Source organism: Xyrauchen texanus, unplaced genomic scaffold (genome assembly GCF_025860055.1).
Source record: "Xyrauchen texanus isolate HMW12.3.18 unplaced genomic scaffold, RBS_HiC_50CHRs HiC_scaffold_666, whole genome shotgun sequence".
Lineage (NCBI taxonomy): Eukaryota > Metazoa > Chordata > Actinopteri > Cypriniformes > Catostomidae > Xyrauchen > Xyrauchen texanus.
The window spans coordinates 538-25000 of record NW_026266650.1 but is presented as its reverse complement, the minus strand read 5'-3'; the positions used below and the strand labels follow the sequence as shown (position 1 = coordinate 25000).

Genomic DNA, 24463 nt, shown 5'->3' with positions numbered 1-24463 from the left:
TCATTCATTATGAATAATCACAGTGTTTTTACTTAGTTTACTTGCATATTGTTCTGGCTGGGGCGTCAATAATTGATACATAGGCACTGACGTTAGCCAATCATAACAGTGGGCGTTAACACTGAAGTCTTAAATGGAAAACGCCCCCAAAACAGACTGTTTGAATCAGAGGACGAGAAACAGGGTGGGAAAAGGTCATAAATCACTAGATTTTAAAAGTTTTTCTTAAAAAAAAATATATTAATACTATAATTGCACCTAAGGGAACATAATAATACAATAAAAAAAACCATGTCATGACCCCTTTAAGGAAAACATTTGTCCTTAAAGATTGAGTTTCGCAACTGAAAGGCTGAAAAGGCATGCGATAATGATCAAGACATGAATGGTAAAGTATGAACACAAAAAGGGGAGTTAGTTCAATTTTGCATACCTCGGCAGACCTATAAGTGCTATAATTCTCACGGTGTTCAAGCAAAACATGTTACTGCTTTAAAACCAATATAAACATTCTCACACCAAATATGCTGACACTGAAGCAATGCCATACCTCCAGACTTTCTGCAATTTGTAAATAACCTGTAAACTGCAACCACAGGGCCCACAAGGCAATCTAGGACATGGAGATGTTGAAATCACCAACCAAAAGTCAATTTCCCCCTCTACTTTTCGCTCTGCAGACAAACAATGACCAGGTCTATAACCAAACAAGAAGCAGGTGGAGAAACAGGCCTGACAAGCCACAAAGAAAATACACAACTGCCTACCACCCTGGTAAACAGTCTAGCTGGGTAAAGTAGCCATAAATATGATTATGGGGTGAAATAATAATAATTGAATGGGTGTTACAGCTTAAAGGTCAAGCTCAAAAGAAAGAGATAGTAAAGTGGCATTAGAAAAGGAGAGTGTGCTAACGCCCCAACATCACCGCAGTGTTTTCTCTGCACCAACAGCACAATTACAATACTACTAGCACTGCTATCACAAACTTGGATCATTCTGATCATTTTTTAGGAGTATTGTAAATCCATGCTTCAATATAGTAGGTTAACGAGGTAAACAAGCACATCCCTGATGAACCACAGAACGTCTAAACAAGCACCCCTACAGTGTTTTCTGCATACACAGCATATTAAGCCCTATTACTGTCCTAGATCAAAAGCAGGCACCCTCAAGTTAAGTAAATGATTGATTGCCTACATTAATAAATAGTTTACATTGAGAAATCAATTTCTGCTGTACAACTGCATGAGTGAAGCAGTGCACCAAGCTTCACTGCTCTTCTGTGATCAAAACACTTAAATCCAAGTGCTGTGAAACATATTTGTGTAATATATCTGATCCAGTAATTCCAAGCAGCTGAGGACTGAATGAAAACTAACTAACAAACACATCTAGTCCATATGCATTATACTATTGCGTTTCAGTGATCTAATGTTTACAGTTTGAAAGGAGCACTGTCAATCAAAAGAAGACGTTTATTTTTCTGTTTATGTGCATTAGTCCTGTAGCTACTATATTTGCACGTGTAATTAGTGTATGCTGGAATATATTGCATCTCATGAGCCACTGAAACACAAACATTACGATGCCTATGTCCGGCCATATCCAATTCCCAGAGAGGAATAACGACAACATGACGAAGAATATGATCAAATCTTAAGCTTTACATGCCCGATTTAAACCTAGACCACAATTGCATAACCACACATCACTTGGTAATGCATAAAACTGCTCAACGTGACAAAATTGAGGGAGACCTTCAGAAATACGCAAACGTTTCCTCGACTTCGGGGTGGGGGAGGGAAAAGAAAACTCATGTTAGCAGAGAAGCTACCCATGAAAATCGACGCCTGAGAAGATTTTCCAAAACAAAATGGGTGCTGAATGACTACAGAGTAATTTCAAAATGCATACCTTCTTCAAAACATGAGCTACATCTGCAAAATTATACTTGATATTCCCTCCCGATGCTTGTTTTTCCCATTTGAGGCCTTCTGCTTCAGCGAGCTCCGATGTGGGAACATCCGAGGCGCGCGACGTTCATCTCAGTCCGCGCTCGTGCCAGTGTGCTAAGCTAAACCCCGATTACCTCCTCCGAAAAAACGTTGATTTAAAATCTCTCAGGGCTCCGGTAGACTGGGTAAGGGTTATAGAATCTCCACCCGTCCCTTTAAAAAGTCCGCTGATCTCGGTAGGGTTAAGTTGGCTGTTTTGGCTTGATTTGATGAGTAAAAATAAAATTCCGTTTCAAGTTAATCCTCCACGTCCGACTCCTTCCGAACCGTTCCGATCTGCCTTTGCCTCTCGCGCTGACGACGAGCGGACTCGAGGAGGTGGTACCGGATTGTGATTGGCTGACGCGACTGGGCGGTCACTGTTTCTTCCAGTGAAACTGGCGCCATTGTGGCTCATCCATAGAAATATTGGGTGTTGATTTCTTTGGCGACTTCGAGCCAAAATGTCGTCCACTGTGGCATATTTTTGCGTGCTCCATTCGGGTGAGAGGAAAATGGAGAACCTAGAAGGATAAGTGTGCTAAGAATGGTTCGTAAACTAAGCGTACAAGTGAACTGAGAAGATATAGCGGTGGGAATGTTTTCATATTAGCAAGCTGCCTAAATTGTTCCTTATTGTCAGTCTTAATTCGTAAATATTTCAAATGAATGTTTTATAGAATACCACTATTATTACAAACTAATTGTTTAAACCCTTGTGCGACCTTCGGGACATTTGAGTTTTGAAAAAAACTCAAATGGGGATTTTGATATTTCAACATCAGTTCCAATAATACACTGTGTACACAAAATAGTTACACTCAGGACCTTCAGGACAAAAATGTCCCCATCTAAACCCATTAAAATGGCAATATTTGATCCAAGTGCCATTAAAGCATAACATAATAAATTATATGATATTATGCTTTCATTCCGGAGCCCTGGCTTCAAAATTTTAATATCTCATTTTCTGTTTGCTCTATTATAGAACACTGCAGGCCAATTGAATAAATGACGTAGCTAAATGTGTGTGTGTGTGTGTGTGTAAAAAACAACTGTGGCATTATATAAACAAACTGGCATTTAAAAGGTTAAAATCCTGAAAACGTATGAATATTTGGTAGCTATGTTCAGGACTAATGTTGAAAGTGGAAAATCATATATATATATATATATATATATATATATATATATATATATATCAAATATATAATATTTTTATTGCAGTTTTTTAGGCAGATATTTTTGTCCTTTAAGGTACTGAATGTTAGTTTTTAATTTTTTATTTATTTATTATTATTATTATTATTATTGTATGTGTGTGTGTGTTATCTGACCATGCACAAAAAAAATCAATGTTGTTGCTAATCATTGACATATCCCAAACTGTCATAATCCCAAAAAAATTAAAATAATAATTAGCAATTAGTATATGTAAAATAATTCGTTTTTGTGGGTTTTTTATTTATTTATTTATTTTTCCATAAAAAACAACAGTGGCATTATGTAAACAAACTGTAATTTAAATGGTTAAAATCCTGAATTTGGTAGTTATGATCAGGACTGATGTTGGTTAAAAATGTAACTCATTGAAAGTGGAAAATAATATTAACATATAATATTATTATGGCAGTTGTTTGAAGCGGATATGTTTGTCCTCTAAGGACCTCTGAGTAACTTTTTTAAATTGACGTACAAGAGTTAAGACGGATCGCAAGCGTGTACTGAAACTGTGCGAATTTGCACTCGTAAAACGTTGTCTGGTAAGTAATATTTCTTGAATGTGTTGATGTTTTGTTTTTCATTTCGCTTTGACGTCACAAACTGTGACGCCGTTCACGTGTCGCAATTAAACGCAATGGCGCCCTCTGTTGTGAAGAGCTGACGAGTACTGTTTGATATTACCTTTCTAAGATATACAGTATAATAGACCCATTTCTTTATATTTTCTCAAATTATATAGGGACACTTGTATTCATCTACTACACAACCCATCACAAGACCATTTGAAATAATGCAAGGACAAACTCCCATACCTGTTAGGTAAAATCCGTAGCAATAGCAAACTATTCAAGAAATGTTCATCCTATTTTATATGTGTAACAGACAAATTATACGACAATCTATCAACCAGTGGGACAGGACCACACAACTGAAAATAACATCAACACTGTGCAACCGCCATACATGCTTGGAAACAGCTGTAATTTTGTCATTGACTGCACATGCCTCGTTTTTTTTATTATTAGTATTATTAATTATTACATTTCCCAAAATGTCAATACAGATAATGACAGATTTAATGTCCAACAAGAATAAAGATACTAACATTATATGGCATTAAAAAGGTGAAAACCGTAAAAGGACATATTAGTACAAATAAATAGATAAAGGGTAAACGAAAAAATAATGATTTTAAAAATAATTGTTTAATAATTCCTCATGTAGTTTGACAGTTTTGAAAGCGTTCCAAAATGTACACTTTTTCCACAGACTGTGATGACGCATTTCCGCCTTATACAGCAGCGTAAATCTAGCCAAAATTTTTATATGATAATTTTTTAAAATATTGAGTGTAAGCTTATAACATTATTATTTGTGTTATATTACCCTGGAATTCGTTTTAAAAAAACTAATTACCACGGCTGCTAAGAGAGTGACAGTAAATTTGTCAGCTTCTCACATCTGTCTTAATCCACCGCCAATCTCTGGAAACTCTTCTGGAAATTCATTAAAATGTAATAGTGGATTTTTTTTGGAGCAAATGGGTAAGTGAAAATAATATTTGCTGTGATCTCCCATTCACCGCTGTCGAAGTTTACCCTGCAATTGTTTACTTCCGCGTTTCAAATCTCGGAGTGTTGCAAAACGTCTGTTGTGCGCATGCCTAGTGAGAAGTATATGTAGTTTTCTGGTTATAAAATCGCAAGTACAAACTACATTTCCCATCAGCCCGTTCTTAAACTCGATCCAATCCCGATTGGTTGATTGTGCAGGTGAAGGTTCAACAGACATGTTCTTCAAGCCTGTACTGTGAACATTATTTGGCTTTACGCTTTCAGTTATACTATATTAGTTATCTTTCAACAGAGTAATTCAGAACGTATTATTTATTCTATATATTTCGGATATTTCCTGGACGGAAACGTGCTTGTTATTTAAGAGCAGATATCTTTAGCTGTGTTGTTGGATAACACTAGCAGAAGCATTATGTCAGCTGCGTACTAGCAATTCTTCAAAGGGGTCACATAAAAGAGAGGCATTTATTCTAGCATAGTATGCCTTTGATACAAACGGCGCGATAAACAGCGTTTACTATGGCAGCGCTACTTTTGCAGCGTGGAAGTATTTGTTACGGTAAACGCGTTTGGTCGCCGTCGACGCGTTTCAGTTATTTCAAACTGCTCGAGAACAATCTGACGTCAAACCAATTAGTGACTCAATCCAAACGGGGGCTGAAATCAGGACACATTCAGGTGCGTTACTTACATGTCTATAAATATGTATTAATAAGTATATAAGCTATACATGTTAAATTCTGGAGAAACCAAAGAGTTCTGGCTTGTTACAAACGTAATTGTAAACACGGCATTTTGTGATTGTGTGACGTCAATATATACATTTCACCGCCGACCTATTATGTTTTTGTAAATGGCCGATACCGATGACTGCATGATGCAACATACATAGTTGGTTAAAAGTTTGGAATAATGTTCAGAGTTTTCTGTTAAGGTTGGAAATTGTTACTTTAATTCACCAAAGTGGCATTCAACTGATCACAAACTGTAGTCAGGACATTACTGAGGTAAAAAACTGCACCATCACTATTTGAAAAAAGACCTGTCATCACTCCCAACACCTTATCCTTGAGTAATCATGATAAATTACTAATTTGGTACTAGAAAATCACTTGTCATTATATCAAACACAGTTGAAATCTATTTGGTTCATTAAATGAAGCTTAACCTTGTATTTGTGTTTGTTTTTGAGTTGCCACAGTATGCAAAAGACTGGCTTGTCTTAAGGTCAATATTAGGTCAAAAATGGCAAAAAAAGAAACCGCTTTCTCTAGAAACTCGTCAGTCAATTATTGTTTTGAGAAATGAACAATGCTCGAAACTGCCAGAAAAACTGCAGATTTCATACAAAGGTGTAACTACAGTCTTCAAAGACAAAGAGAAAGAGATGTGGAAGACCAGATGTGCAACTAAACAAGAGGATAAGTACATCAGAGTCTCTAGTTTGAGAAATAGACGCCTCACATGTCCTCCGCTGACAGCTTCATTGAATTCTACCCGCTCAACACCAGTTTCATGTACAACAGTAAAGAGAAGACTCAGGAGGACTTATGGGAAGAATTGCAAAGAAAAACCCACTTTTGAAACAGAAAAACAAAATGAAAAGGTTCGAGTGGGCAAAGAAACACAGACATTGGACAACAGATAATTGGAAAAGAGTGTTATGGATCTTAACCCCATTGAGCTTTTGTGGGATCAGCTAGACTGTAAGGTGCGTGAGAAGTGCAGACAGACAGTCACATCTATGGCAAGTGCTACAGGAAGTGTGGGGTGAAAGGTCACCTGAGTATCTGGACAAACTGTCAGATAGAATAACAAGGATCTGCAAAAATGTCATTGCTGCTCGTGGAGGATTTTTGAAGTAGTTTAAGAAGTTCTGAATTTTCTTTTCAAATTGTAATATTAATTATTAATATTATTAATGTCCTGACATTGTGATCAGCTGAATGCCACTTTGGTGAATAAAAGTACCAATTTTTTCCATGAGAGCAAAATCTGTACATTTATTAAACTCTGGCCACCAGTGTAGGTGTTTAACTGGGTTGCTATTGTTTTACAGAACATCTTGATAAAGCCTCTGAGCCCAAGGCTAATTGGACTCGGGCTCCATTGTGGACACAATCTGGCCACAAATCATGTGAGACTGTGGAAACTATTAGGTAAGTAGCTTAGAAGTGTTTGCTCATTTATATTTTGAAGGGACAAATCTATGAGAAACTGTGAACTTTCTGAATCATAATGCTTGTTCTAATTCAAGTCATGTTGATGTCATTCTGGTACATGATATTTCGCTAATGTTTTTCCGCATCTGTCAGGTGCTATAAATTATTTCAGTACATCCAACAGAAGATATGAAAAGAAAGATGGTGGGAAAGGGAAAACCCCTGAGGAAGATGAAGGTATTTTGTTGATTTTACTTCTACTTTATATAAAATAGGGTTTAGTCACAAAATAAATCCTGTATCACCATGTGCTTATTAAACACAGCCTTTTGTGATTCATAGAGCTATCGCATGTCTTCAAGTGGCTTTGAATAAAATGCAAGAGTCATATGAGCAACTTAAATGGTGTTTTAATGGTTCTTTTATGTCATTTTTTGAGCTTGACAGTAACGAACATGACTAACACACAGTATCGGATTTGGATCGGGCTCATCGGACCGATACACGATCCGTCTAAAACATCAGTTTCGGAGCCGATGCCGATCCAGGTATCAGATCAACAAATAAACAGTAGTGCTGTCAGTTGATTAAAATAATCAATCAACGATTTTTCATAGTTAACCGCGATTAATCGCAGATTTTGTAAGTAATGTAATTTGACTCTATATTTATATTCCTTCTTAGAAAAGAAAACAATATGAAACCATTATGTTTTTAATAACATTTTTCCAAGTATTCCACATTATTAAGGGACACTGACGATGATGTAAATCAAAAACATTTTGTTTTTGCACTTTTGTACTTGGGTGCAAAAAGTTGGACGTTGTGTCCATTTCCTTGGATTATATTACATCTTTTGAGTTAGCGCACCAAAGCTACTTGGATATACATGTTTTTTCAGTATTTGGTGTGTATATATATTTATTTCAGCTTTTTTTTTTCTGCTGTTTATTTTCTACATCATAAAGACAGAAATGCACTAAAATTGCACCAATTTAAGTAACATTAAATGTTTGACTTATTGAAAGAACTGATCCCCATATGTTGCGTATTAATTGCAACAGAAATCTCTGAATTTTATTCCTCATCCTCCACAATATAAATCATGGCTATCCAATTACTACTGCCTCATTTACATGATTGCGCACATGAAAAGTGCTTGCAGTGAATGTCTTGTTTTGCTTTTAGTGCTGGCATAAATAAATATATAAATGGTACTTAATTCGAGTTGTCTGGTAAGTTAAAAGTGCAGTACAACATGAGGCTGACACTGATTCCTCTCTCCATCTCCATTTTGTACAAAACATACGATATCACTTGATTCAAAGTCTATCTCGCAAGTCAGTCCTTTGTCGACCATCTTTGAAACGCTCTCGGGAGGCTATTTCCAGTCATGCCAGTGCAGCTCCTATCTATTTGAATGGAGAAAGACCAAAATCTCAAAACGGTTGGTCAATATTACGATCAAAAAAACATATTTGAAATCGGCAATAAAATTGGACAATACTGGAATCATAAATAATGCTTTTTTTTTTTTTTTTTTACCTCAAACTCCCAGCTTGTATAGCTAATGCGCATGTGTGTTCTCTTGTTGATTGACAGGTGATGTCTGTCTCTAAAAGGTGATTGGCTCTTTTACCTGTAAGGCAGGACTGCATCCGTTGGGCGCTTAATGCTCCTTGGTTGGGTGTTTGAATTTCTCCCATTAATTTTAATAGAAGTGGCCCATCTCTGCTTGTTCATTCACTCAAAATCGCTGTTGTGTGTGTGAATCAGTGTAATGACCCGGGGCGAATTCATCGCAAAGGTTACACCCTATTCCAACCAGTGTTTTGAGCACGCATAGAGCTAAATAAAGTATCAGAATATAATGGTAAATTTCGGCAATCGCGCAAACAAATGAAAGTGTTTAATATTTTAAGTTAATTTGACAGCTCTAATAAATACACATGATATTGTATTTCATTATGTAATGAGAAAGAGATCATGGAGTGATACAAGAGGCATGAAACTAGCAACTAGTTTCCTGGGACAACAGTCAATTATACAGTGTACCATTCATTATTAAAAAATATTTGACTCAAGAATGCTGCAATTGACCAATCAGAATCAAGTGTTTCGGCCAGATTGTTAACACTAACCTGGATAAGCGGTACTTGTTTTATGTTTGTTTCCTAGAGGAGAAGAAGAGACGCGAACAAGAGGATCAGATGTACAGGGAGCGCCTGCGCACACTCTTTATTATCGCGGTCATCATGAGCTTGCTCAACTCTATCAACACCAGCGGTGGGAATATATCCTGGAATGATTTTGTAAATGAAATGTTGGCCAAAGGGGAGGTGTCGCGAGTGCAGGTGGTTCCAGAGAGTGACATTGTTGAGATCTACCTTCACCCTGGTGCAGTCATCTTCGGCAGACCTGTATGCAATTAGGAGCGGTTTAATAAGTTATTTTAATGTAATTGTTATCGTTACGTGGTTACTGATTCCAGCTCCACATCTGTCCCATTGTCTGTTATAGAGACTTGCTCTGATGTACCGCATGCAGGTGGCCAACATCGACAAGTTTGAGGAGAAGCTTCGAGCAGCAGAGGAAGAGTTGAGTATAGATACCAAAGACCGAATACCAGTGACCTACAAGCGCACCGGCTTCTTTGGGAAGTGAGTAATTGGACTTTCAACAGAATGTGCGAACCAGATGGAGATCAATGTTGGTTGTTTGCTTAACATATTAACAACGCCTGGTTGTTTTCTATTCCTCCTTTGATACTGTAGTGCACTGTATGCACTCGGTATGGCTGCCATCGGGGTTGCAATCCTGTGGTACATTTTCCGTTTGGCAGGGATGGGTGGCAGAGATGGCGGCTTTAGTGCATTTGTAAGATTCCCTCATTTCAACTTGTTAAACTTTTATTACAGAAATTGTTTTCTGATTTCAATTCTTCTGCTTGTTCGTCCAGAATCAGTTGAAAATGGCTAAATTCACTATTGTCGATGGGAAGTCTGGGAAAGGTGTCAGCTTCAAAGATGTTGCAGGAATGCATGAGGCCAAGTTGGAAGTGAAGGAGTTTGTAGACTATCTAAAGGTAAGTGAGTGTGGAAGCTAGACATAGGCTCTGGTCCAAAACCTGGTTTGCTGCTTGCTTGTCTACCGTCTATGTAGGCAGCTACTTTCAGAGGCAGCATCCTTACTCAAATGGGACCTTGTACGTGACTGATTTGAAATGCTTCACATAGGCAGCCATTAAAATAGATTTCCTCACATAAATCACACCTGTGACTCGGCTCACAATTGACTTCAATTCTAAATATATTGAACTGTTTTATCAATACCATTTAGTCTATTTATAATCAGTATTACTCTCTGCACCACCTTGAATTTGTATTTTTACCAAAAAGGAAGAATCTCTCATCATTTACTCACCCTCATGTCATTGCTGATATGTATGACTTTCTTCTGCAGAACACAAATGAACATTTTTGTGAAGAATTTCTCAGCTCTGTAGGTCTATACAATGCAAGTGAATGGTGACCAGGGGCCGTATGTATGAAGCCACTTGGAGTAAAATTATAGTCTTATTCCTAGACTTAAGAAGTCCTTGAGCAAGGCACTTAACTCCATGTGCTCCGGGGGGGATTGTCCCTGTAATAAGTGCACTGTAAGTTGCTTTGGATAAAAGCATCTGCCAAATGCATAAATGTAAATAATTGCAGCACATTTATTTAATTGTTTTATTTTGTATTTTTTCCATTTAATGAATACATTGAAACTCATTGTTGCTACATACCTAAGCTTTCAGAGTGTTGCTACAACTAATTAATACAATCTAAATAGCACTAAAATGATATGATGAGCAACTCAATGATGAAAATAATCATTATGATTAGTTGAATATATTGGCGCTAGCGCTGTAACCTCCATCAGTGATGCCACTTCACAGTAGTGAAACCCTGTTTCTTTGGGGAAAAAATATAATTTGAAAAATGGCATCTCAAAAGACACTATATAAAATGTTTAATAAGCTCATAGTTTTGTGTGGGGTGTCAGATGCTGACACTGTTTGATGCTGTTTGTGTGTGTTTAACCTCAGCGCATAATTTACATTTTGCTGATTTATTCGTATTTATAAATATTATAAATTCAAATTCATGCAATTTTCAATTGCCATTTCACAAAACAACAAGCAAGTCATATTTATATTGCAAGATTTTGGATTTTTATTTTTGTAGACTTTAATTTGCTCATTGTTTGAGGACAACATTTGGCAAGATATGGAATAATGTTTTGAAATAAAATGTGGATTTCTCGTTTGATTAATCAAAGAATGAATCAAAAGAAAATAACTTATTATCAAAATATAGTTTTTTTAATGTGTTGCATTAAATCGTGAGTGATTTACTGATGTCATACCAGCTGGAACATATTACCTTTGCAGACTCACTATTGGCTGATTCATTGTTCAAGGCCAATTAGGGTTGACATCATTGTAGTCCTTATTTCACAACACTTAAGTGTTGTGCCTCTGTCAGCAAAAGTCTTAGACTTTTTAAATAAATAAAGTTGCTTTTAGCATCTTTACAAAAAGCTCCTACACAAGTCCTACTCTTTGCTAAGAATTTTTTATGCTTGTCAAAGCTTTTGATTATTCTTAGGAGCATTTCTGAGACATTTTATGCATACAGCCCCAGAATACAGAAGGACCAAAAAGCACATAAAGGCAGCATAAAAGTAATCCACATGACTCCAGTGGTTTAATCCATGTCTTCTGAAGCAATATGATAGGTGTGTTTGATCAATATTTATGCCCTTTCTTTTCTAAAGGATTACTTTTATACTCCATTATGTCCCTTTTTGACCTTTAAAGTTTTGGTCACCATTCACTTGCATTTTGAGGACCAACAGAACTGAAATATTCTTTTAAAAATCTTAATCTGTGCTTTGTACAAGAAAGAAAGTCATACACATCTGGGATGGCATGAGGGTGAGTAAATTTATATTTTTGGGCAAACCATCCCTTTAACTGCAAAGTTTGCATGAGATGCTGCCTTATATTTTGGCCAATGCATAATGTTGCTGTGGACCTTTTGAAACAACCTTCCTGTTGTGTCTATGTTGCCTAAACATTTTTTCTAGGTAGGTAGCTCACTTGGTTTGGTAACCGAGCTATGTGTTGCAGTTCAAACATGATTCTAGGCTTTTAATTTGTTTTCTTTTTGAAGAATCCAGACAGATACCTTCAGCTTGGGGCAAAAGTACCCAAGGGCTCTCTGCTCCTGGGACCTCCCGGTTGTGGAAAAACTCTGCTGGCGAAGGCGGTGGCAACAGAGGCTAAAGTGCCTTTCCTTGCTATGGCAGGTTCCGAATTTGTGGAGGTGATTGGAGGTAAAAATCCTCTCTTGATACATGATTGACCATTACATATGCTAAGTTTATAATTCTGATGGCATTAGAAAATCAACATATTTAAAGGAATAATTCACCCAAAACTGAAAATTCTCTCATCATGTATTCGCCCTCATGCCATCGCTGATGTTTATGACTTTCTTTCTTCTGCAGAACTCAAATTAAGATGAATATTTCGGCTCTGTGTGCCAATACAATGCAAGTGAATGGTGACTAACATTTTTAAGCTCCAAAAAATGCATAAAGGCAGCATAAAAGTAATCCAGATTACTTTAGTAGTTTAATCCATGTCTTCTGAAATGGGTTTTGGGTGAGAACAGACCAAAATGTAACTCCTTTTCCACTGTATATCTTGCCATTGCAGTCTCTAAGCACAATCCTAATGCTTGGCACATGCACAGAGTGCTAGATGGCACTAATAAGTGTAATTAAGCTTGAAATCATGTACACCAAGGAGACAGCTGATGTATGATTTATAGTGAAAAGGAGTTATATTTTGGTCTGTTCTTGCCTAACATGACTTTTATGCTGCCTTTATGTGCTTTTTGGAGCTTCGTAGTTTTGGTCACCATTCACTTGCTTTGTATGGACCAACAAAGCTGAGATATACTTCTAAAAATCTTAATTTGTGTTCTGCAAAAAAGTCATACACATCTGGGATGGCACTAGAATGAGTAAATAATGAAAGAATTTTCATTTTTGGGTGAACTGTCCCTTTAAATCTGTCGTGTCATTGCTCACTCAGGCCTTGGCGCTGCAAGAGTGCGGAGTCTGTTCAAAGAGGCCCGAGCCCGAGCGCCCTGCATCGTCTACATCGATGAGATTGATGCTGTGGGAAAGAAAAGGTCCACCAACATGTCTGGCTTCTCCAACTCCGAGGAAGAGCAGACCCTCAACCAGTTACTCGTGGAGATGGATGGTATGATTCTGAATTAGTCTAATAAATGCTTGACCTTCAATCTGAGATTGTGATTTTTCTAGTTTTCTCCTGTCTTTCCCAGGAATGGGCACCACAGATCATGTGATTGTCCTGGCTTCCACTAATCGTGCGGATATTTTGGACAATGCCCTTATGAGACCAGGCAGACTTGATAGGCACATATTCATAGACCTGCCAACACTTCAGGTAGTGTAGATGGATGGATGGATGGATGGATAAATGGGCTTTTTTAAGCCTATTAAGCAGTTATAGAATGATTTTATACCACAGCATTGTTGAATTCTTGATTCTGATTGGTTGTCAAATGCTCCGTGGGTGTTGATAAGTTTTCTGCAAGTTCATGGCTTTGATGTATTTCCAGGTTTGTTGACCATCGTTACAGATCCATATCGTTTCGCCACATTAGTTTTGAAGCAGTAACGTGTTCTGTTTCAAAGCAAGATATGTAGTTTGTGATCTAGGAAAGTAGTTCTACTCATTGAAAAGCAGGAAAGATGGCTCGTAACACCCTGATGACTGGTCTGATTTGTCTTAATCCCCGGGTGTGCAGCTGTTATTCAAAAAGATCAGGCCACTAGATGGCGTCACTGACCAATCAGAATCGAGTATTCAGAGATCGGTGTAATAGTTGATTATAATGTATTATACCTTCGGATGCGCATTAGTTTTCAATAAACATGCATTATTCTGTGCCGATTGTCTTCTAGGAGAGAAAGGAGATCTATGAGCAACACTTGAAAATCCTGAAGCTTACTCAACCGGCGGACTTCTACTCCCTGCGTCTGGCCGAGTTGACGCCAGGCTTTAGTGGTGTGTGATATGTCTCACATTTTTGTCTTAACATTCAGTGTATTGCTATCTTATTTGACAGATCTGATGCAGTTTATTTTCTTATATAACGTTGCCCTTCTATACTGTCTTTATACCACATTCTGTCACTTTTAAAGTTTAAGAGTCGACAAATGGGCATTGTTCATATTCCAGGGGCTGATATTGCCAACATCTGCAATGAAGCTGCCCTCCATGCAGCCAGAGAGGGCTACAAGTCCATTGACACCTTCAACTTTGAATATGCTGTGGAGAGAGTCATCGCAGGTACTTTATTCAGCTCCATTTTATCCATCAGGAATTGATTGGTTTGTGAAAAGTGGTCTCTATAGGACAGGTGGTTAGAGGAGAGTGGCTGAAAAATAGGCATGGTGACATCAGCTTTCATTTTTAGAATTGAAGATGACAGAGACAACATTTCTTTTACATTTGGGATAATGTGCACTGTTGTATCAGGCTTATTAGGACCAGATTTTCTTTTTAAAAAGTAAATAAGGGGGGCCTGGGTAGCTCAGCAAGTAAAGACGCTGACTACCACACCTGGAGTCGCATGTTCGAATCCAGGGCGTGCTGAGTGACTCCAGTCAGGCTTCCTAAGCACCCAAATTGTCCCGGTTGCTAGGGTGGGTAGAGTCACGTTGGGTTAACCTCCTTGTGGACGCTATAATGTGGTTCTCGCTCACGGTGGGGAGCGTGGTGAGATGTGCATGGATCCCACAGAGGATAGCGTGAAGCCTCCACACACGCTAGGTCTCCATGGTAACACGCTCTACAAGCCACGTGAAAAGATGCGTGGATTTACGGTCTCAGACGCAGAGGCAACTGAGATTCGTCCACCGCCAAACCGATTGAGGTGAGTCACTACGCCACCACGAGGACCTAGAATGCATTGGAAATTGGGCATTCCAAATTGGGGAGAAAAAGGGGAGAAAATCCAAGAAAGTAAAAGTAAATAAGTCCCCCCTGTGCTTGTAAGTTCAAAGTGAGATCAGTGTTGGCATTAAGCCCTTTAACCTAAGGAAATGTTTGTTTTCATAGTCTAAAAGAAATTAAAATGTGCTGTGCTGTGATATTAAATTAGACTTTGTCTTTTGATATTACAGTACTAATCAATCCACAGCATTTGGTGATTTGTATTTGGTTGTGTGTGATGTGTAGGTAGTGTAAAGAAGAGTAAAATCTTATCTAAAGAGGAGCAGAAAATCGTGGCCTTCCACGAGTCTGGGCATGTTTTAGTGGGGTGGCTGCTGGAACACACAGAAGCCGTCATGAAGGTAAGTGACAGAAATGGTCACGTTATCATCTTATAAAATTCTTTTTTTAAATGGAGAGTTCACCCCCACCTCATGATACGGCAGGTACTGTGATACACGTCACGATTCGATATGTGCGATACATCACAAAATCATGATTCGATTACACTTTCAATTCTAATTAATTTGGGTATATTTCAGTTATAATGTCCATTTTACTCCCTGAAAGATATGAAAGAAATGTGTTATTTTGGTCTCATTTTGACTTTTTGAAAATATAAAAAGTACATGGATTACATCAATAAATAAGTCTTTGTAAGGCAATAAGGCAAGTGTTTGTTTGAGTCAGATGGTTTTACAGAATCCATGCTACAGTATGTGTGATTAGAATGAAATGTTGTTTTTGATAAATAAGAAATTATGGCAAATGGATTGCATGGATCTCGTCTTTGGACTCACATTATACGGAAAGTGTCAAAATCTTTACTTTCAGCATGCAGTGAAAATATCTGTGCTAAACTACACCACTACTGGTTAGTGATATGTAAAAAAAATTCCAGCCTGTGGCTAATCACACACATTTTTGGTCACATATGGGAAGTATTTACATGCATAGGATTGTTGTGAGTTGCTGACAGAAAGAAGGAGTGATCTTAAGAGTCGACATTGGGATCGTTCAAATGAAGGTTGTGATTAAGTGGAAAAATCAGTATTTTTGCCCGGCCCTAGATCCAAACACGTGATAGAGACTCGGCGTGTCCGCAAGAGAAACAAAACAGGCTCAAGTCTCTCTCGCTCCTCATAGTAGCGTCTCTGACTGCACTTATCCGACCTGCTTATTCTTTATTGAAATGCTGGACATGATATGAATACACAAATAGTTGAATATAAATATTGTGTTACTTAAAATGTATCAATACAGTATTGTGAAAAAAAGTTTTGCATTATATCGATATTTGACTGTATTTTACACAGCCCTATGTTCCTCCAAACACTATGTGGGTTTGGTAGGTGGTGAACCATTTATTGCTTCACGCTTTAAAAAGGATAAAAATGTACCATATTAAAAGGAAAAAAAAAAGATTTGCTTGGTGGCCGTGCAATTTGGCACTAATGATCGCTCCAGGTGTGAATGGCTCATTAGGAATCCATTGTTTCATTTCAAAATGTTGATCTCGGCAAAAATGAGCGTTTGGTTTGCAAAGGGCTTAAGTGGTCTGTACAGCTTATGTGCAATATTTGAAGTCTTCTAAATCCATACAATAGTTTGTGGGAAGAACAGATAAATAATAACATTGTTATTGATCTTTTTTATTTACATTTTTGGCGGAACTGTCACTTTAAGTCTGCCTCAAGTTTACTTTTACTTTGTAAAAATATTGGTGTGCTAGATCATGTTGTTGCAGAGGAGTCAAATCGGTAAGGACAGTAAAATGTAGTTGTAGTGCAACTTGCTTACCATAATGTTTTTGTGATTTCAGTTGTCATAAATATCACTACTGATGTATTGATACTCATGAACGCACTGACATTGCTCTAATGAAGGTATCTGTAGCTGTAAATGGGTGGTTTGTTGATCAGGTGTCATATCTGTGGGCTTCTCTTCTCACCAGGTCTCAATAGCTCCCAGGACGAATGCTGCATTGGGTTTTGCTCAGATTTTGCCAAAGGATCAGTATCTGTTCACTAAAGAGGAGCTGTTTGAGAGGATGTGCATGGCTTTGGGTGGTCGAGCGTCTGAGGCCATCACCTTCAACAAGGTCACCACAGGTATGACATCTGGAAACCCACATACTCCAAAATCACATCTGAACTGTTCTAGAGAGCTCTGAAAACAGACCATAGAAAAAGAATACATGGGATCTAAAAGTGGGCAGGGCTTAGTGGCCTGGATGACCTATTTCACACCTGTTAAGGCAAATGTATACTTACTCAGCGAACAGTCTATTTATGACTAAATGCACTGATGTTTTTCTTCTGCTAACATGTTTGTGTGGTGATATTTCTCCTGTTTGTACGTGTAACAGGAGCCAGCTGGTACGTGATAGCTGTGCGGTATGAGTAAACCTCTCTCCCCTTTCCTCAAGAGTCGCACGAGCGACTGACGCTAGAGGCTGTAGCCTTTAGCCTCCTCATTAGCACGCCCGCCTCCCATGATGCCGGTTCGAGTCCCATTCGAAGAGCAGGACCGGTTGCATACGCCCCTCTGAATTTCTTGACCTTGGAGATCTCTGCTAGATAAAGAGCATTGATGATTAGGGTTTTGTGTAGTTATTTATTTTCCTCAACCAACTCATTTTAAAACGATGCTGTGTATAGTTAAATGCAGGCTTCATTAGCCTAGATTAGACTGCTTCCATTGTATAAATTAGGTGTTTTTCGTTCTCTGTGCTGATCAGGATGAATCAATCTGTTGTTTGTAATTTCTGAACAAAAAGGTTTGATTATTTATTCATTTTACAGAAGATTTGCAGCTTATGCTGCTTTCGCATGCTATTGGGATTATTGAAAATACAAGTTTCCTACTCAGAAGTTGCACAGAATGGTCCCCTTAAAGTGGCCCAAGTCATGTAAGTGTCTCATTCGCTGTGACTAAGTTTAGGTTTAGACTTCGATTCAGGGCTGCATTTTCATGAGCATGCCAAGTCTTATCCAATTTTTGTGAGCACCAATTCTAATCACAAAATTTGTGTCTGCGCAATTGGGCGTGTGTGGGTTTGCGCTATCCGTGGGTGTATGCTTGCAAACGGTGGGCATATCGTTTGTTAATGAAGTGGCGCAAAGTGCAATTATCTATTTTCCTGAGGGATAGGCCGTTGTGCTAAGATGTTTGAAAACCACGTCTTAACTCGGTGCAAAGTTGGAGATTCCACCAGCAGGTGGTAATAAATGTAATGTCCAAATTCTGAAAATATTGTGGAACATCAAATGATGTCCCTGATGGTCAGAGTTGTTGCGTCTTAACACAAATCTCATACATTTTTGTTTCATTTATCTATAGGTCATGGTTTATTTTTCAATGAATATGTTTAAATATACAATTGTATTTATGGTCTAATTTGTAGGCCTAAAGGTATTTTTCCATCTGTTGTTGTAGAGTGATTTTTAAGTCGCTACAAAATGGGCCGGTGGAAGAATTAGTAGAGTAAAATGTTTGGAATTGGTAGGCGATGATTTTATTTATTTTTTTTTTTTTTAACTATTTTGTTATTTTAGTTATATTTACATTTTCGTTTGAAGTGTAATTTCAATTTAGAGATATGTTAGGTCGAATTTTGTGTTTCAAAAAAATTTATTTTTTTAATTCAAAATCGACCAGCAGAAGTGAAGTGCGGGCCGATACAATCACTTTAATACTAGCCGTGATTTGTGTGTCGGTAGATGAAAATGAATAATAATACTTGCATTCTCTGTAATATAATGGAGTGAGTCTACATCCAAATTCTGAACAATCACATTTTCCATGCATCGAATTCATTGCATACAGTCCATTTACACTACCAACTTCTTATGAATGTGCTGTCTTGCTTTATATCGCTGGTGCTTGAGGGACTGAACTAAATAGGATGCATATGGTGGAATAAAAACTGGAGTTAAATTGCATTTAACTGTTTGCATGTTGCGCATGCAATTTCGCCATACCTACTTGCGCCTAGACTTAGCACATGCTTGCATGAAAATACCAAAATACCAGAGGCCATGCCCTCTGACTTTGCAATTATGACTTATGACGTAGCGCTGCGCATAATGCTAGTGCTCTTAAAATAGGGTCCGTTGTAGTAGAGTTAGGGTTAGGTTTAGAGGTAGGTGTAGGGTTTCTGTAAGACTCAAAATAAATACCATTTAACAGTGTGTGAGCGTCACACACAGCTCTTGCAAGACTTGAGGTAACCTGGCGGTAACTTTCTAGACCATCAATTAAGGTGCTGTAGCTGTTCTGGAATGGGAGTTTAGTTAGCCATTGAATTAGCCATTGAATTTGCCATGTCCCCTTCTCCAAACATGCACCCAGAGACATACAGACACACTTGGGAGACCGTTTTGTAGGGGCAGATGGAAGGGGAACGCCCTGAGCACTTTTCCATCGAACAATAGCTTTTCATGTGAGCAGGACTCCATATCAGCACTTATACGGGCATGGGCTGCACTGTGAACGTGCACAATGATTGACGGGCAGAAAGTCTTCTGATTGGATAAACATGTTTCCAACAACAAAGCACTTGGACGTACTGGTAATGGCGATTTCAGAAGTTGGAAATATGATCATTCTGAAGCGCGTGATGGCAGCATAAATGGAGCCCCTGTGCGCCCCTGGAGGAAGATCACTTTTAGTTGCATAAGAAACTTTTATTAGCTAGCAAAATTTGCCACTTATATATATATATTTATGTTGTAGTAAACGCCACATAATCTATCTTTAAACCCCTCTTAGGTGCTCAGGATGATCTGCGAAAGGTGACGCGTGTCGCCTACTCTATGGTGAAGCAGTATGGCATGGTAGCGAGTGTGGGCCAGGTGTCCTTCCCAGACTCTGAAGATCAGGGTGGAATTGGACGGAGACCCTTCAGTCAAGGCCTCCAACAACAGATGGACCTTGTGAGTAAAAGAACACACACACACCTGCTCATATGAACTCTGATGTGGTGTCAGTTATCAGTTGTTTTGAATGTGTGTTGGTATTTTTCTTTTATTCAACTCTCCCATGTTCAGGAAGCTAAGCTGCTGATAGCGCAAGCCTACAGACTCACAGAGAAATTGCTCTTGGACAACAGAGACAAACTCATTCTGGTATGTTCTGGCCATCTATGATTCTTGTTGGCACAACATTATAATCTGTTCTTCTTAACAGGATAAATCATTATTTTTCTATTGGTACATTCTCACTTGGTACATTCTCACTTTTTATGCATTTTTACTATAAAATCTACCATGACCAGCCGACATTAAAAGGAATATTCGAGGTTCAGCTGTAGCCTAGCGGGCCTAGTGTAGCCTAGCAGGCTGCGTTCATGACATGTGGTGCTGATGCATCGTGGGTAACCCAAGTTCGAGTCCCGGCTGGTGAGGTCATTTCCTGATCCCATTCCTTCTCTTCTCCCCTGTCAATAAAAAGCCTACAAAAGGCTGAAAAAGAAAAAAGAATGAGTTTCGACTCGTCCCTCCTTTTCTTTAAAAAAGCAAAAATGGAGTTTACAGTGGAAGTGAATGTGGCCAATTTTTTAGAGGGTGATTTATAAACAAAAATGTAAAGCTTATAATTTTATAAAAGAACTTGCATTCATTTTTCTGTTAAAAGTTGTGCATTATTTGAGCTGTAAATTTTTAAATCATCAATTATCGGGATTACAGGGTTTAATGCATTATGTCGTCATGGCAACGAAGTTGTAAAATTGGATATGGCTACACAGAAAAGGTTAGTAAGCAACATCATCACACTCAAAGATGTTGTTTACATCTTGTGTCTATATTAAAAAAAAAAAGTATTTTAACATTTACGGATTGGTCCCATTCACTTCCATTGTAAGTGCCTCACTGGAACCCCAATTTTGTTTTTATTAAGGAAAAGGAGGGATGAGTGGAAATTAATTTTCATTTCAAATCAACATATTCATGATGCCCCGATTGAGCTTAACCTTTATTGAACCTGGAATATTCCTTTAAGCCTGTAAAATAGTTTCAGACCCCACTATGAATATTGGCAAGAGGATATGATGTCACACACCAGGGCTTCTGTTTTGAATAAATAATGAATTATATGTAATAAATACTAGATTTTTACATTTTCTGCTAATATGTACAATCTACTCATGTTGTCCACAACACTGTAAACCATTCAGCTTCTCTTCAGAATTGAAGTGGTAACTCTTTACAGTTAGGTTGTATCCGTTAACACAATAGTTAACAATGAACACAACTTTTAAAGCCATTATTAATCTCAGTAAATGTTCGAAAGAACCTCCTCTTAATTTTCTAATGGTTATCTCATCCTTTACCTCAGCTGATAGCTCATAACGTGGCCTGTTAGGTTTTCGGTCTGCATGACATATTGTTCTCTTTTTCTATGGTTGTCTTTTCAGCTGGCTAATACATTGCTGGAGAGAGAGGTGGTGAACTATGATGACATCGAGGCTCTGCTCGGATTGCCTCCATTTGGACCCAAAAAGATGATCGCCCCTCAAAGCTGGGTGGAGGCCGAGAGGGACAAGCAAGACACTGGTGAAGACGAGCAAAGACCCCAGAGACCCCGCCACAAAGACAACAAGGATGATGACGTCAACCTGAGCCCAGCGTGAGCTCTACAACACACAAACACAATCCCAGTGTTTGCTGGTCACATGTAAGTCCAGAGGGTGGAGTCTGGCCTCTGACGATCAGTCCGATTATCATAATTGTGCTTTAAGGGTAAAAGCTCTGTTACAGATCTGACTGGCTGAGACACAGTGGCAAGATGTGTGCGTAGTTTATCTTCTAAGCTGATAATTTTGGTCCTCAATTATATTGTAGATGTCTTAAGCACATATGAATAAGAAACTGAAGCATCTTTTAAGCATCGTCTGTTTTTCTCAATACCAAACTTCTCTCTAAAGGAGTAGATACGGACTGTAGATATGGCCAAATATAGATCAGTTTCTGTATTAAAAAAAAAAAAGTGTTTTTTTTTCTGCTTTTAGAGCTTGTTTAAGTGCATTTAATCGAGATATTGGTATTCTTATCAAGACCAGCTCTTGGAGATTGTCTGACTAGATGTGCACTGCGAGATGAGATAATGTACGGAGAACTTGTGCTATTTAAATAAATGTTCAGAAACCTAAATTATATTCTGTAATATTAAATTTAATTTGAATGACCAATTGTTTTTGTTTTTCTTCAGCTGAACGCAAACAAAGAATCCATGTTTTCTTAAGCGAAACTATAGGTGTAGGTGAGAACAGATCAATATTTACATTTTTTGTTTTTACTCTAAATCTCCACTTTCACTTACTTTTGTTTTTAAATTCTCCTCCCTGCCCAGTAGGTGGCGACATGCACAAAGAATGCAAATCGCCATCTACTGGGCAGAGAGGAGAATTTATAGGAAAAATGGACATCAATATTGATCTGTTTCTCACCCACGCTTATTCTATCGCTTCTGAAGACGTGGATTTAACTGCTGGAGTCGTGTGGATTACTTTTATGTGCTTTTTGGAGCTCTAAAGTTCTGGCCACCATTGACTTGCATAGTATAAACCTATGGCACCCATGCCAGCATTGGCACACAGAGGGGGTAATCACTGGCATGCCAGCAACAGCTAGAGAGGAGTAGACTATTTTATTTATATTAAATTCCGCACCTGCATCCCAGTTTGCATCTTGATGTAATCCTTCCTCATGATCACGCAGCATGTTTTCATCAGCTGAAAGGGAGGCTAAACAAAAAGTTAAAATGTGAGGAGACTGCAGAATACCCAAGAGATTCGTGCATCACAAGCCGGTTAATCGCGCAAGTAAACACGCACGCTTTGCTTCGGACAGGATGTGCGGATGACCGCCTACATTCTGTGTTTCATTAGTTTGTTTTCAGAACAACTCGTGATGTAATAAGAAAAACACCACTATTAACCCTTGAGATTTCCAACCCAGCATACAGGTACACCCTCCTTAAACCATAGTCACACTCAAAATTACATGAAACGATTAAAAGTGAAAACATCAAACTCTGAGTCTATTCAAAATATAAATTAAACCTGGAAATAAAGCTTTAGGATTTTGCAGGTGTCATTCACTGAAAAGGGCTAAAAAGTTGCTTTGATGCATTTTGACAAAGGTGTGTATTTTGGGTGGCATTTTGATCAACCTCAGTTCCTATAATAAATCAATAATACACTGTGTACTCAATATAGTTACGCTCAGGACCTTAAGGGCAAAAATGTCCCCATTAGTGGCAATATTTGATCCCAGTGCCATTAAAGCATAAAATCATGAATTCTGTGATATTGTGCTTTTCATTCTGGAGTCCTGGCTTCAAAATGTAATATTATTATTTTCCACCAGATGGCACCATTTTCCTCATGTTTAGCCTATGGAGCAAATACATTATTTTCTGTTTGCTGAATTATAGAGCAATGCAGGTCAATTTAATAAATGATGCCATTACAAGTGTGTGTGTTTGTGTGTGTGTGTGAAAAAACAAGTGGCATTATGTAAACAAACTGTCATATAAAGGGTTAAAATCCTGAAAATGAGTGAGTTATAATCAGGACTGATATTAGTAAATAGAAAAGTCAGTGAAACTGGGAAATAATATTAGTATATAATATTTCTATGGCAGTTTTTTGACGTGGACATTTTTGTCGTCGAAGGACCTCTTGAGTAATTTGTTTTTATTGACGCACAAGGGTTAATTGTGTTTATTCTCCCATTCATCTGATGAAAACGGGCTGCATGATCATGAGGAAGGGTTACATCAAGATGTAGATTGGAATGCAGGTGCGTGTGTACTAGTAATTACCCCTCTGTGTGATTTCGAAAATGTATGACATATTTAAGAGTCCACACAATTTCATGATCAGTAATCAATTAAATTTGTGACATTTAGCTGTGACTCACTTTGTACAAAAGGACAGGTTTACTTTCATTAAAGCACTTTCACACGATGACCTGTGAAAATTCACATGCAGGATCGTGATTATATCATAATTATATCTGGTTTTCACTCAAACTGTTATGCTGAAAACATCATGTGTATGAAAAATAAACAATTAAACTAGAAAATCACATACATGCGTGTTTATATATACAGCTAAGGAACAAATTAAGAGACCACTCCAAATGTTTCTTTAATAAGCATCTCTACATTTATGGCAGCCAGTCCATTCCAGCGTCTGTTGAATTCCTGCTTGAACTTTTGTGCCAGGAGTGGTATAAAGTCACCCAACAGCAATGTGAAAGACCGGTAGAGAGCATGCCAAGATGTTTGAAAGCTGTGATTGAAAATCACAAGTTAAAACATTAGTATTGTGTTGTTTTCTTTGCATTATTGGAGGTCTGAAAACACGCCATCTTTTTTGGTATTTTGACCGTTTGTCATTTTCTGCAAATAAAT

General features: G+C 38.0%; 1 protein-coding gene across 1 annotated transcript; it reads left to right on the top strand.

Annotated features, from left to right (window-relative positions):
• Positions 1-4988: 4988 nt before the first annotated feature.
• spg7 (SPG7 matrix AAA peptidase subunit, paraplegin) lies at positions 4989-24152 on the top strand. The gene is made up of 17 exons (XM_052125144.1): positions 4989-5473; positions 6855-6954; positions 7111-7194; positions 9136-9377; positions 9478-9617; positions 9732-9834; positions 9917-10042; positions 12177-12339; positions 13106-13279; positions 13362-13486; positions 14008-14110; positions 14285-14395; positions 15287-15402; positions 16995-17151; positions 19814-19977; positions 20092-20169; positions 21459-24152. Exons 1-17 carry the CDS (start codon positions 5315-5317, stop codon positions 21672-21674), a joined length of 2361 nt encoding a protein of 786 aa, XP_051981104.1. The 5' UTR covers positions 4989-5314; the 3' UTR covers positions 21675-24152.
• Positions 24153-24463: the final 311 nt, after the last annotated feature.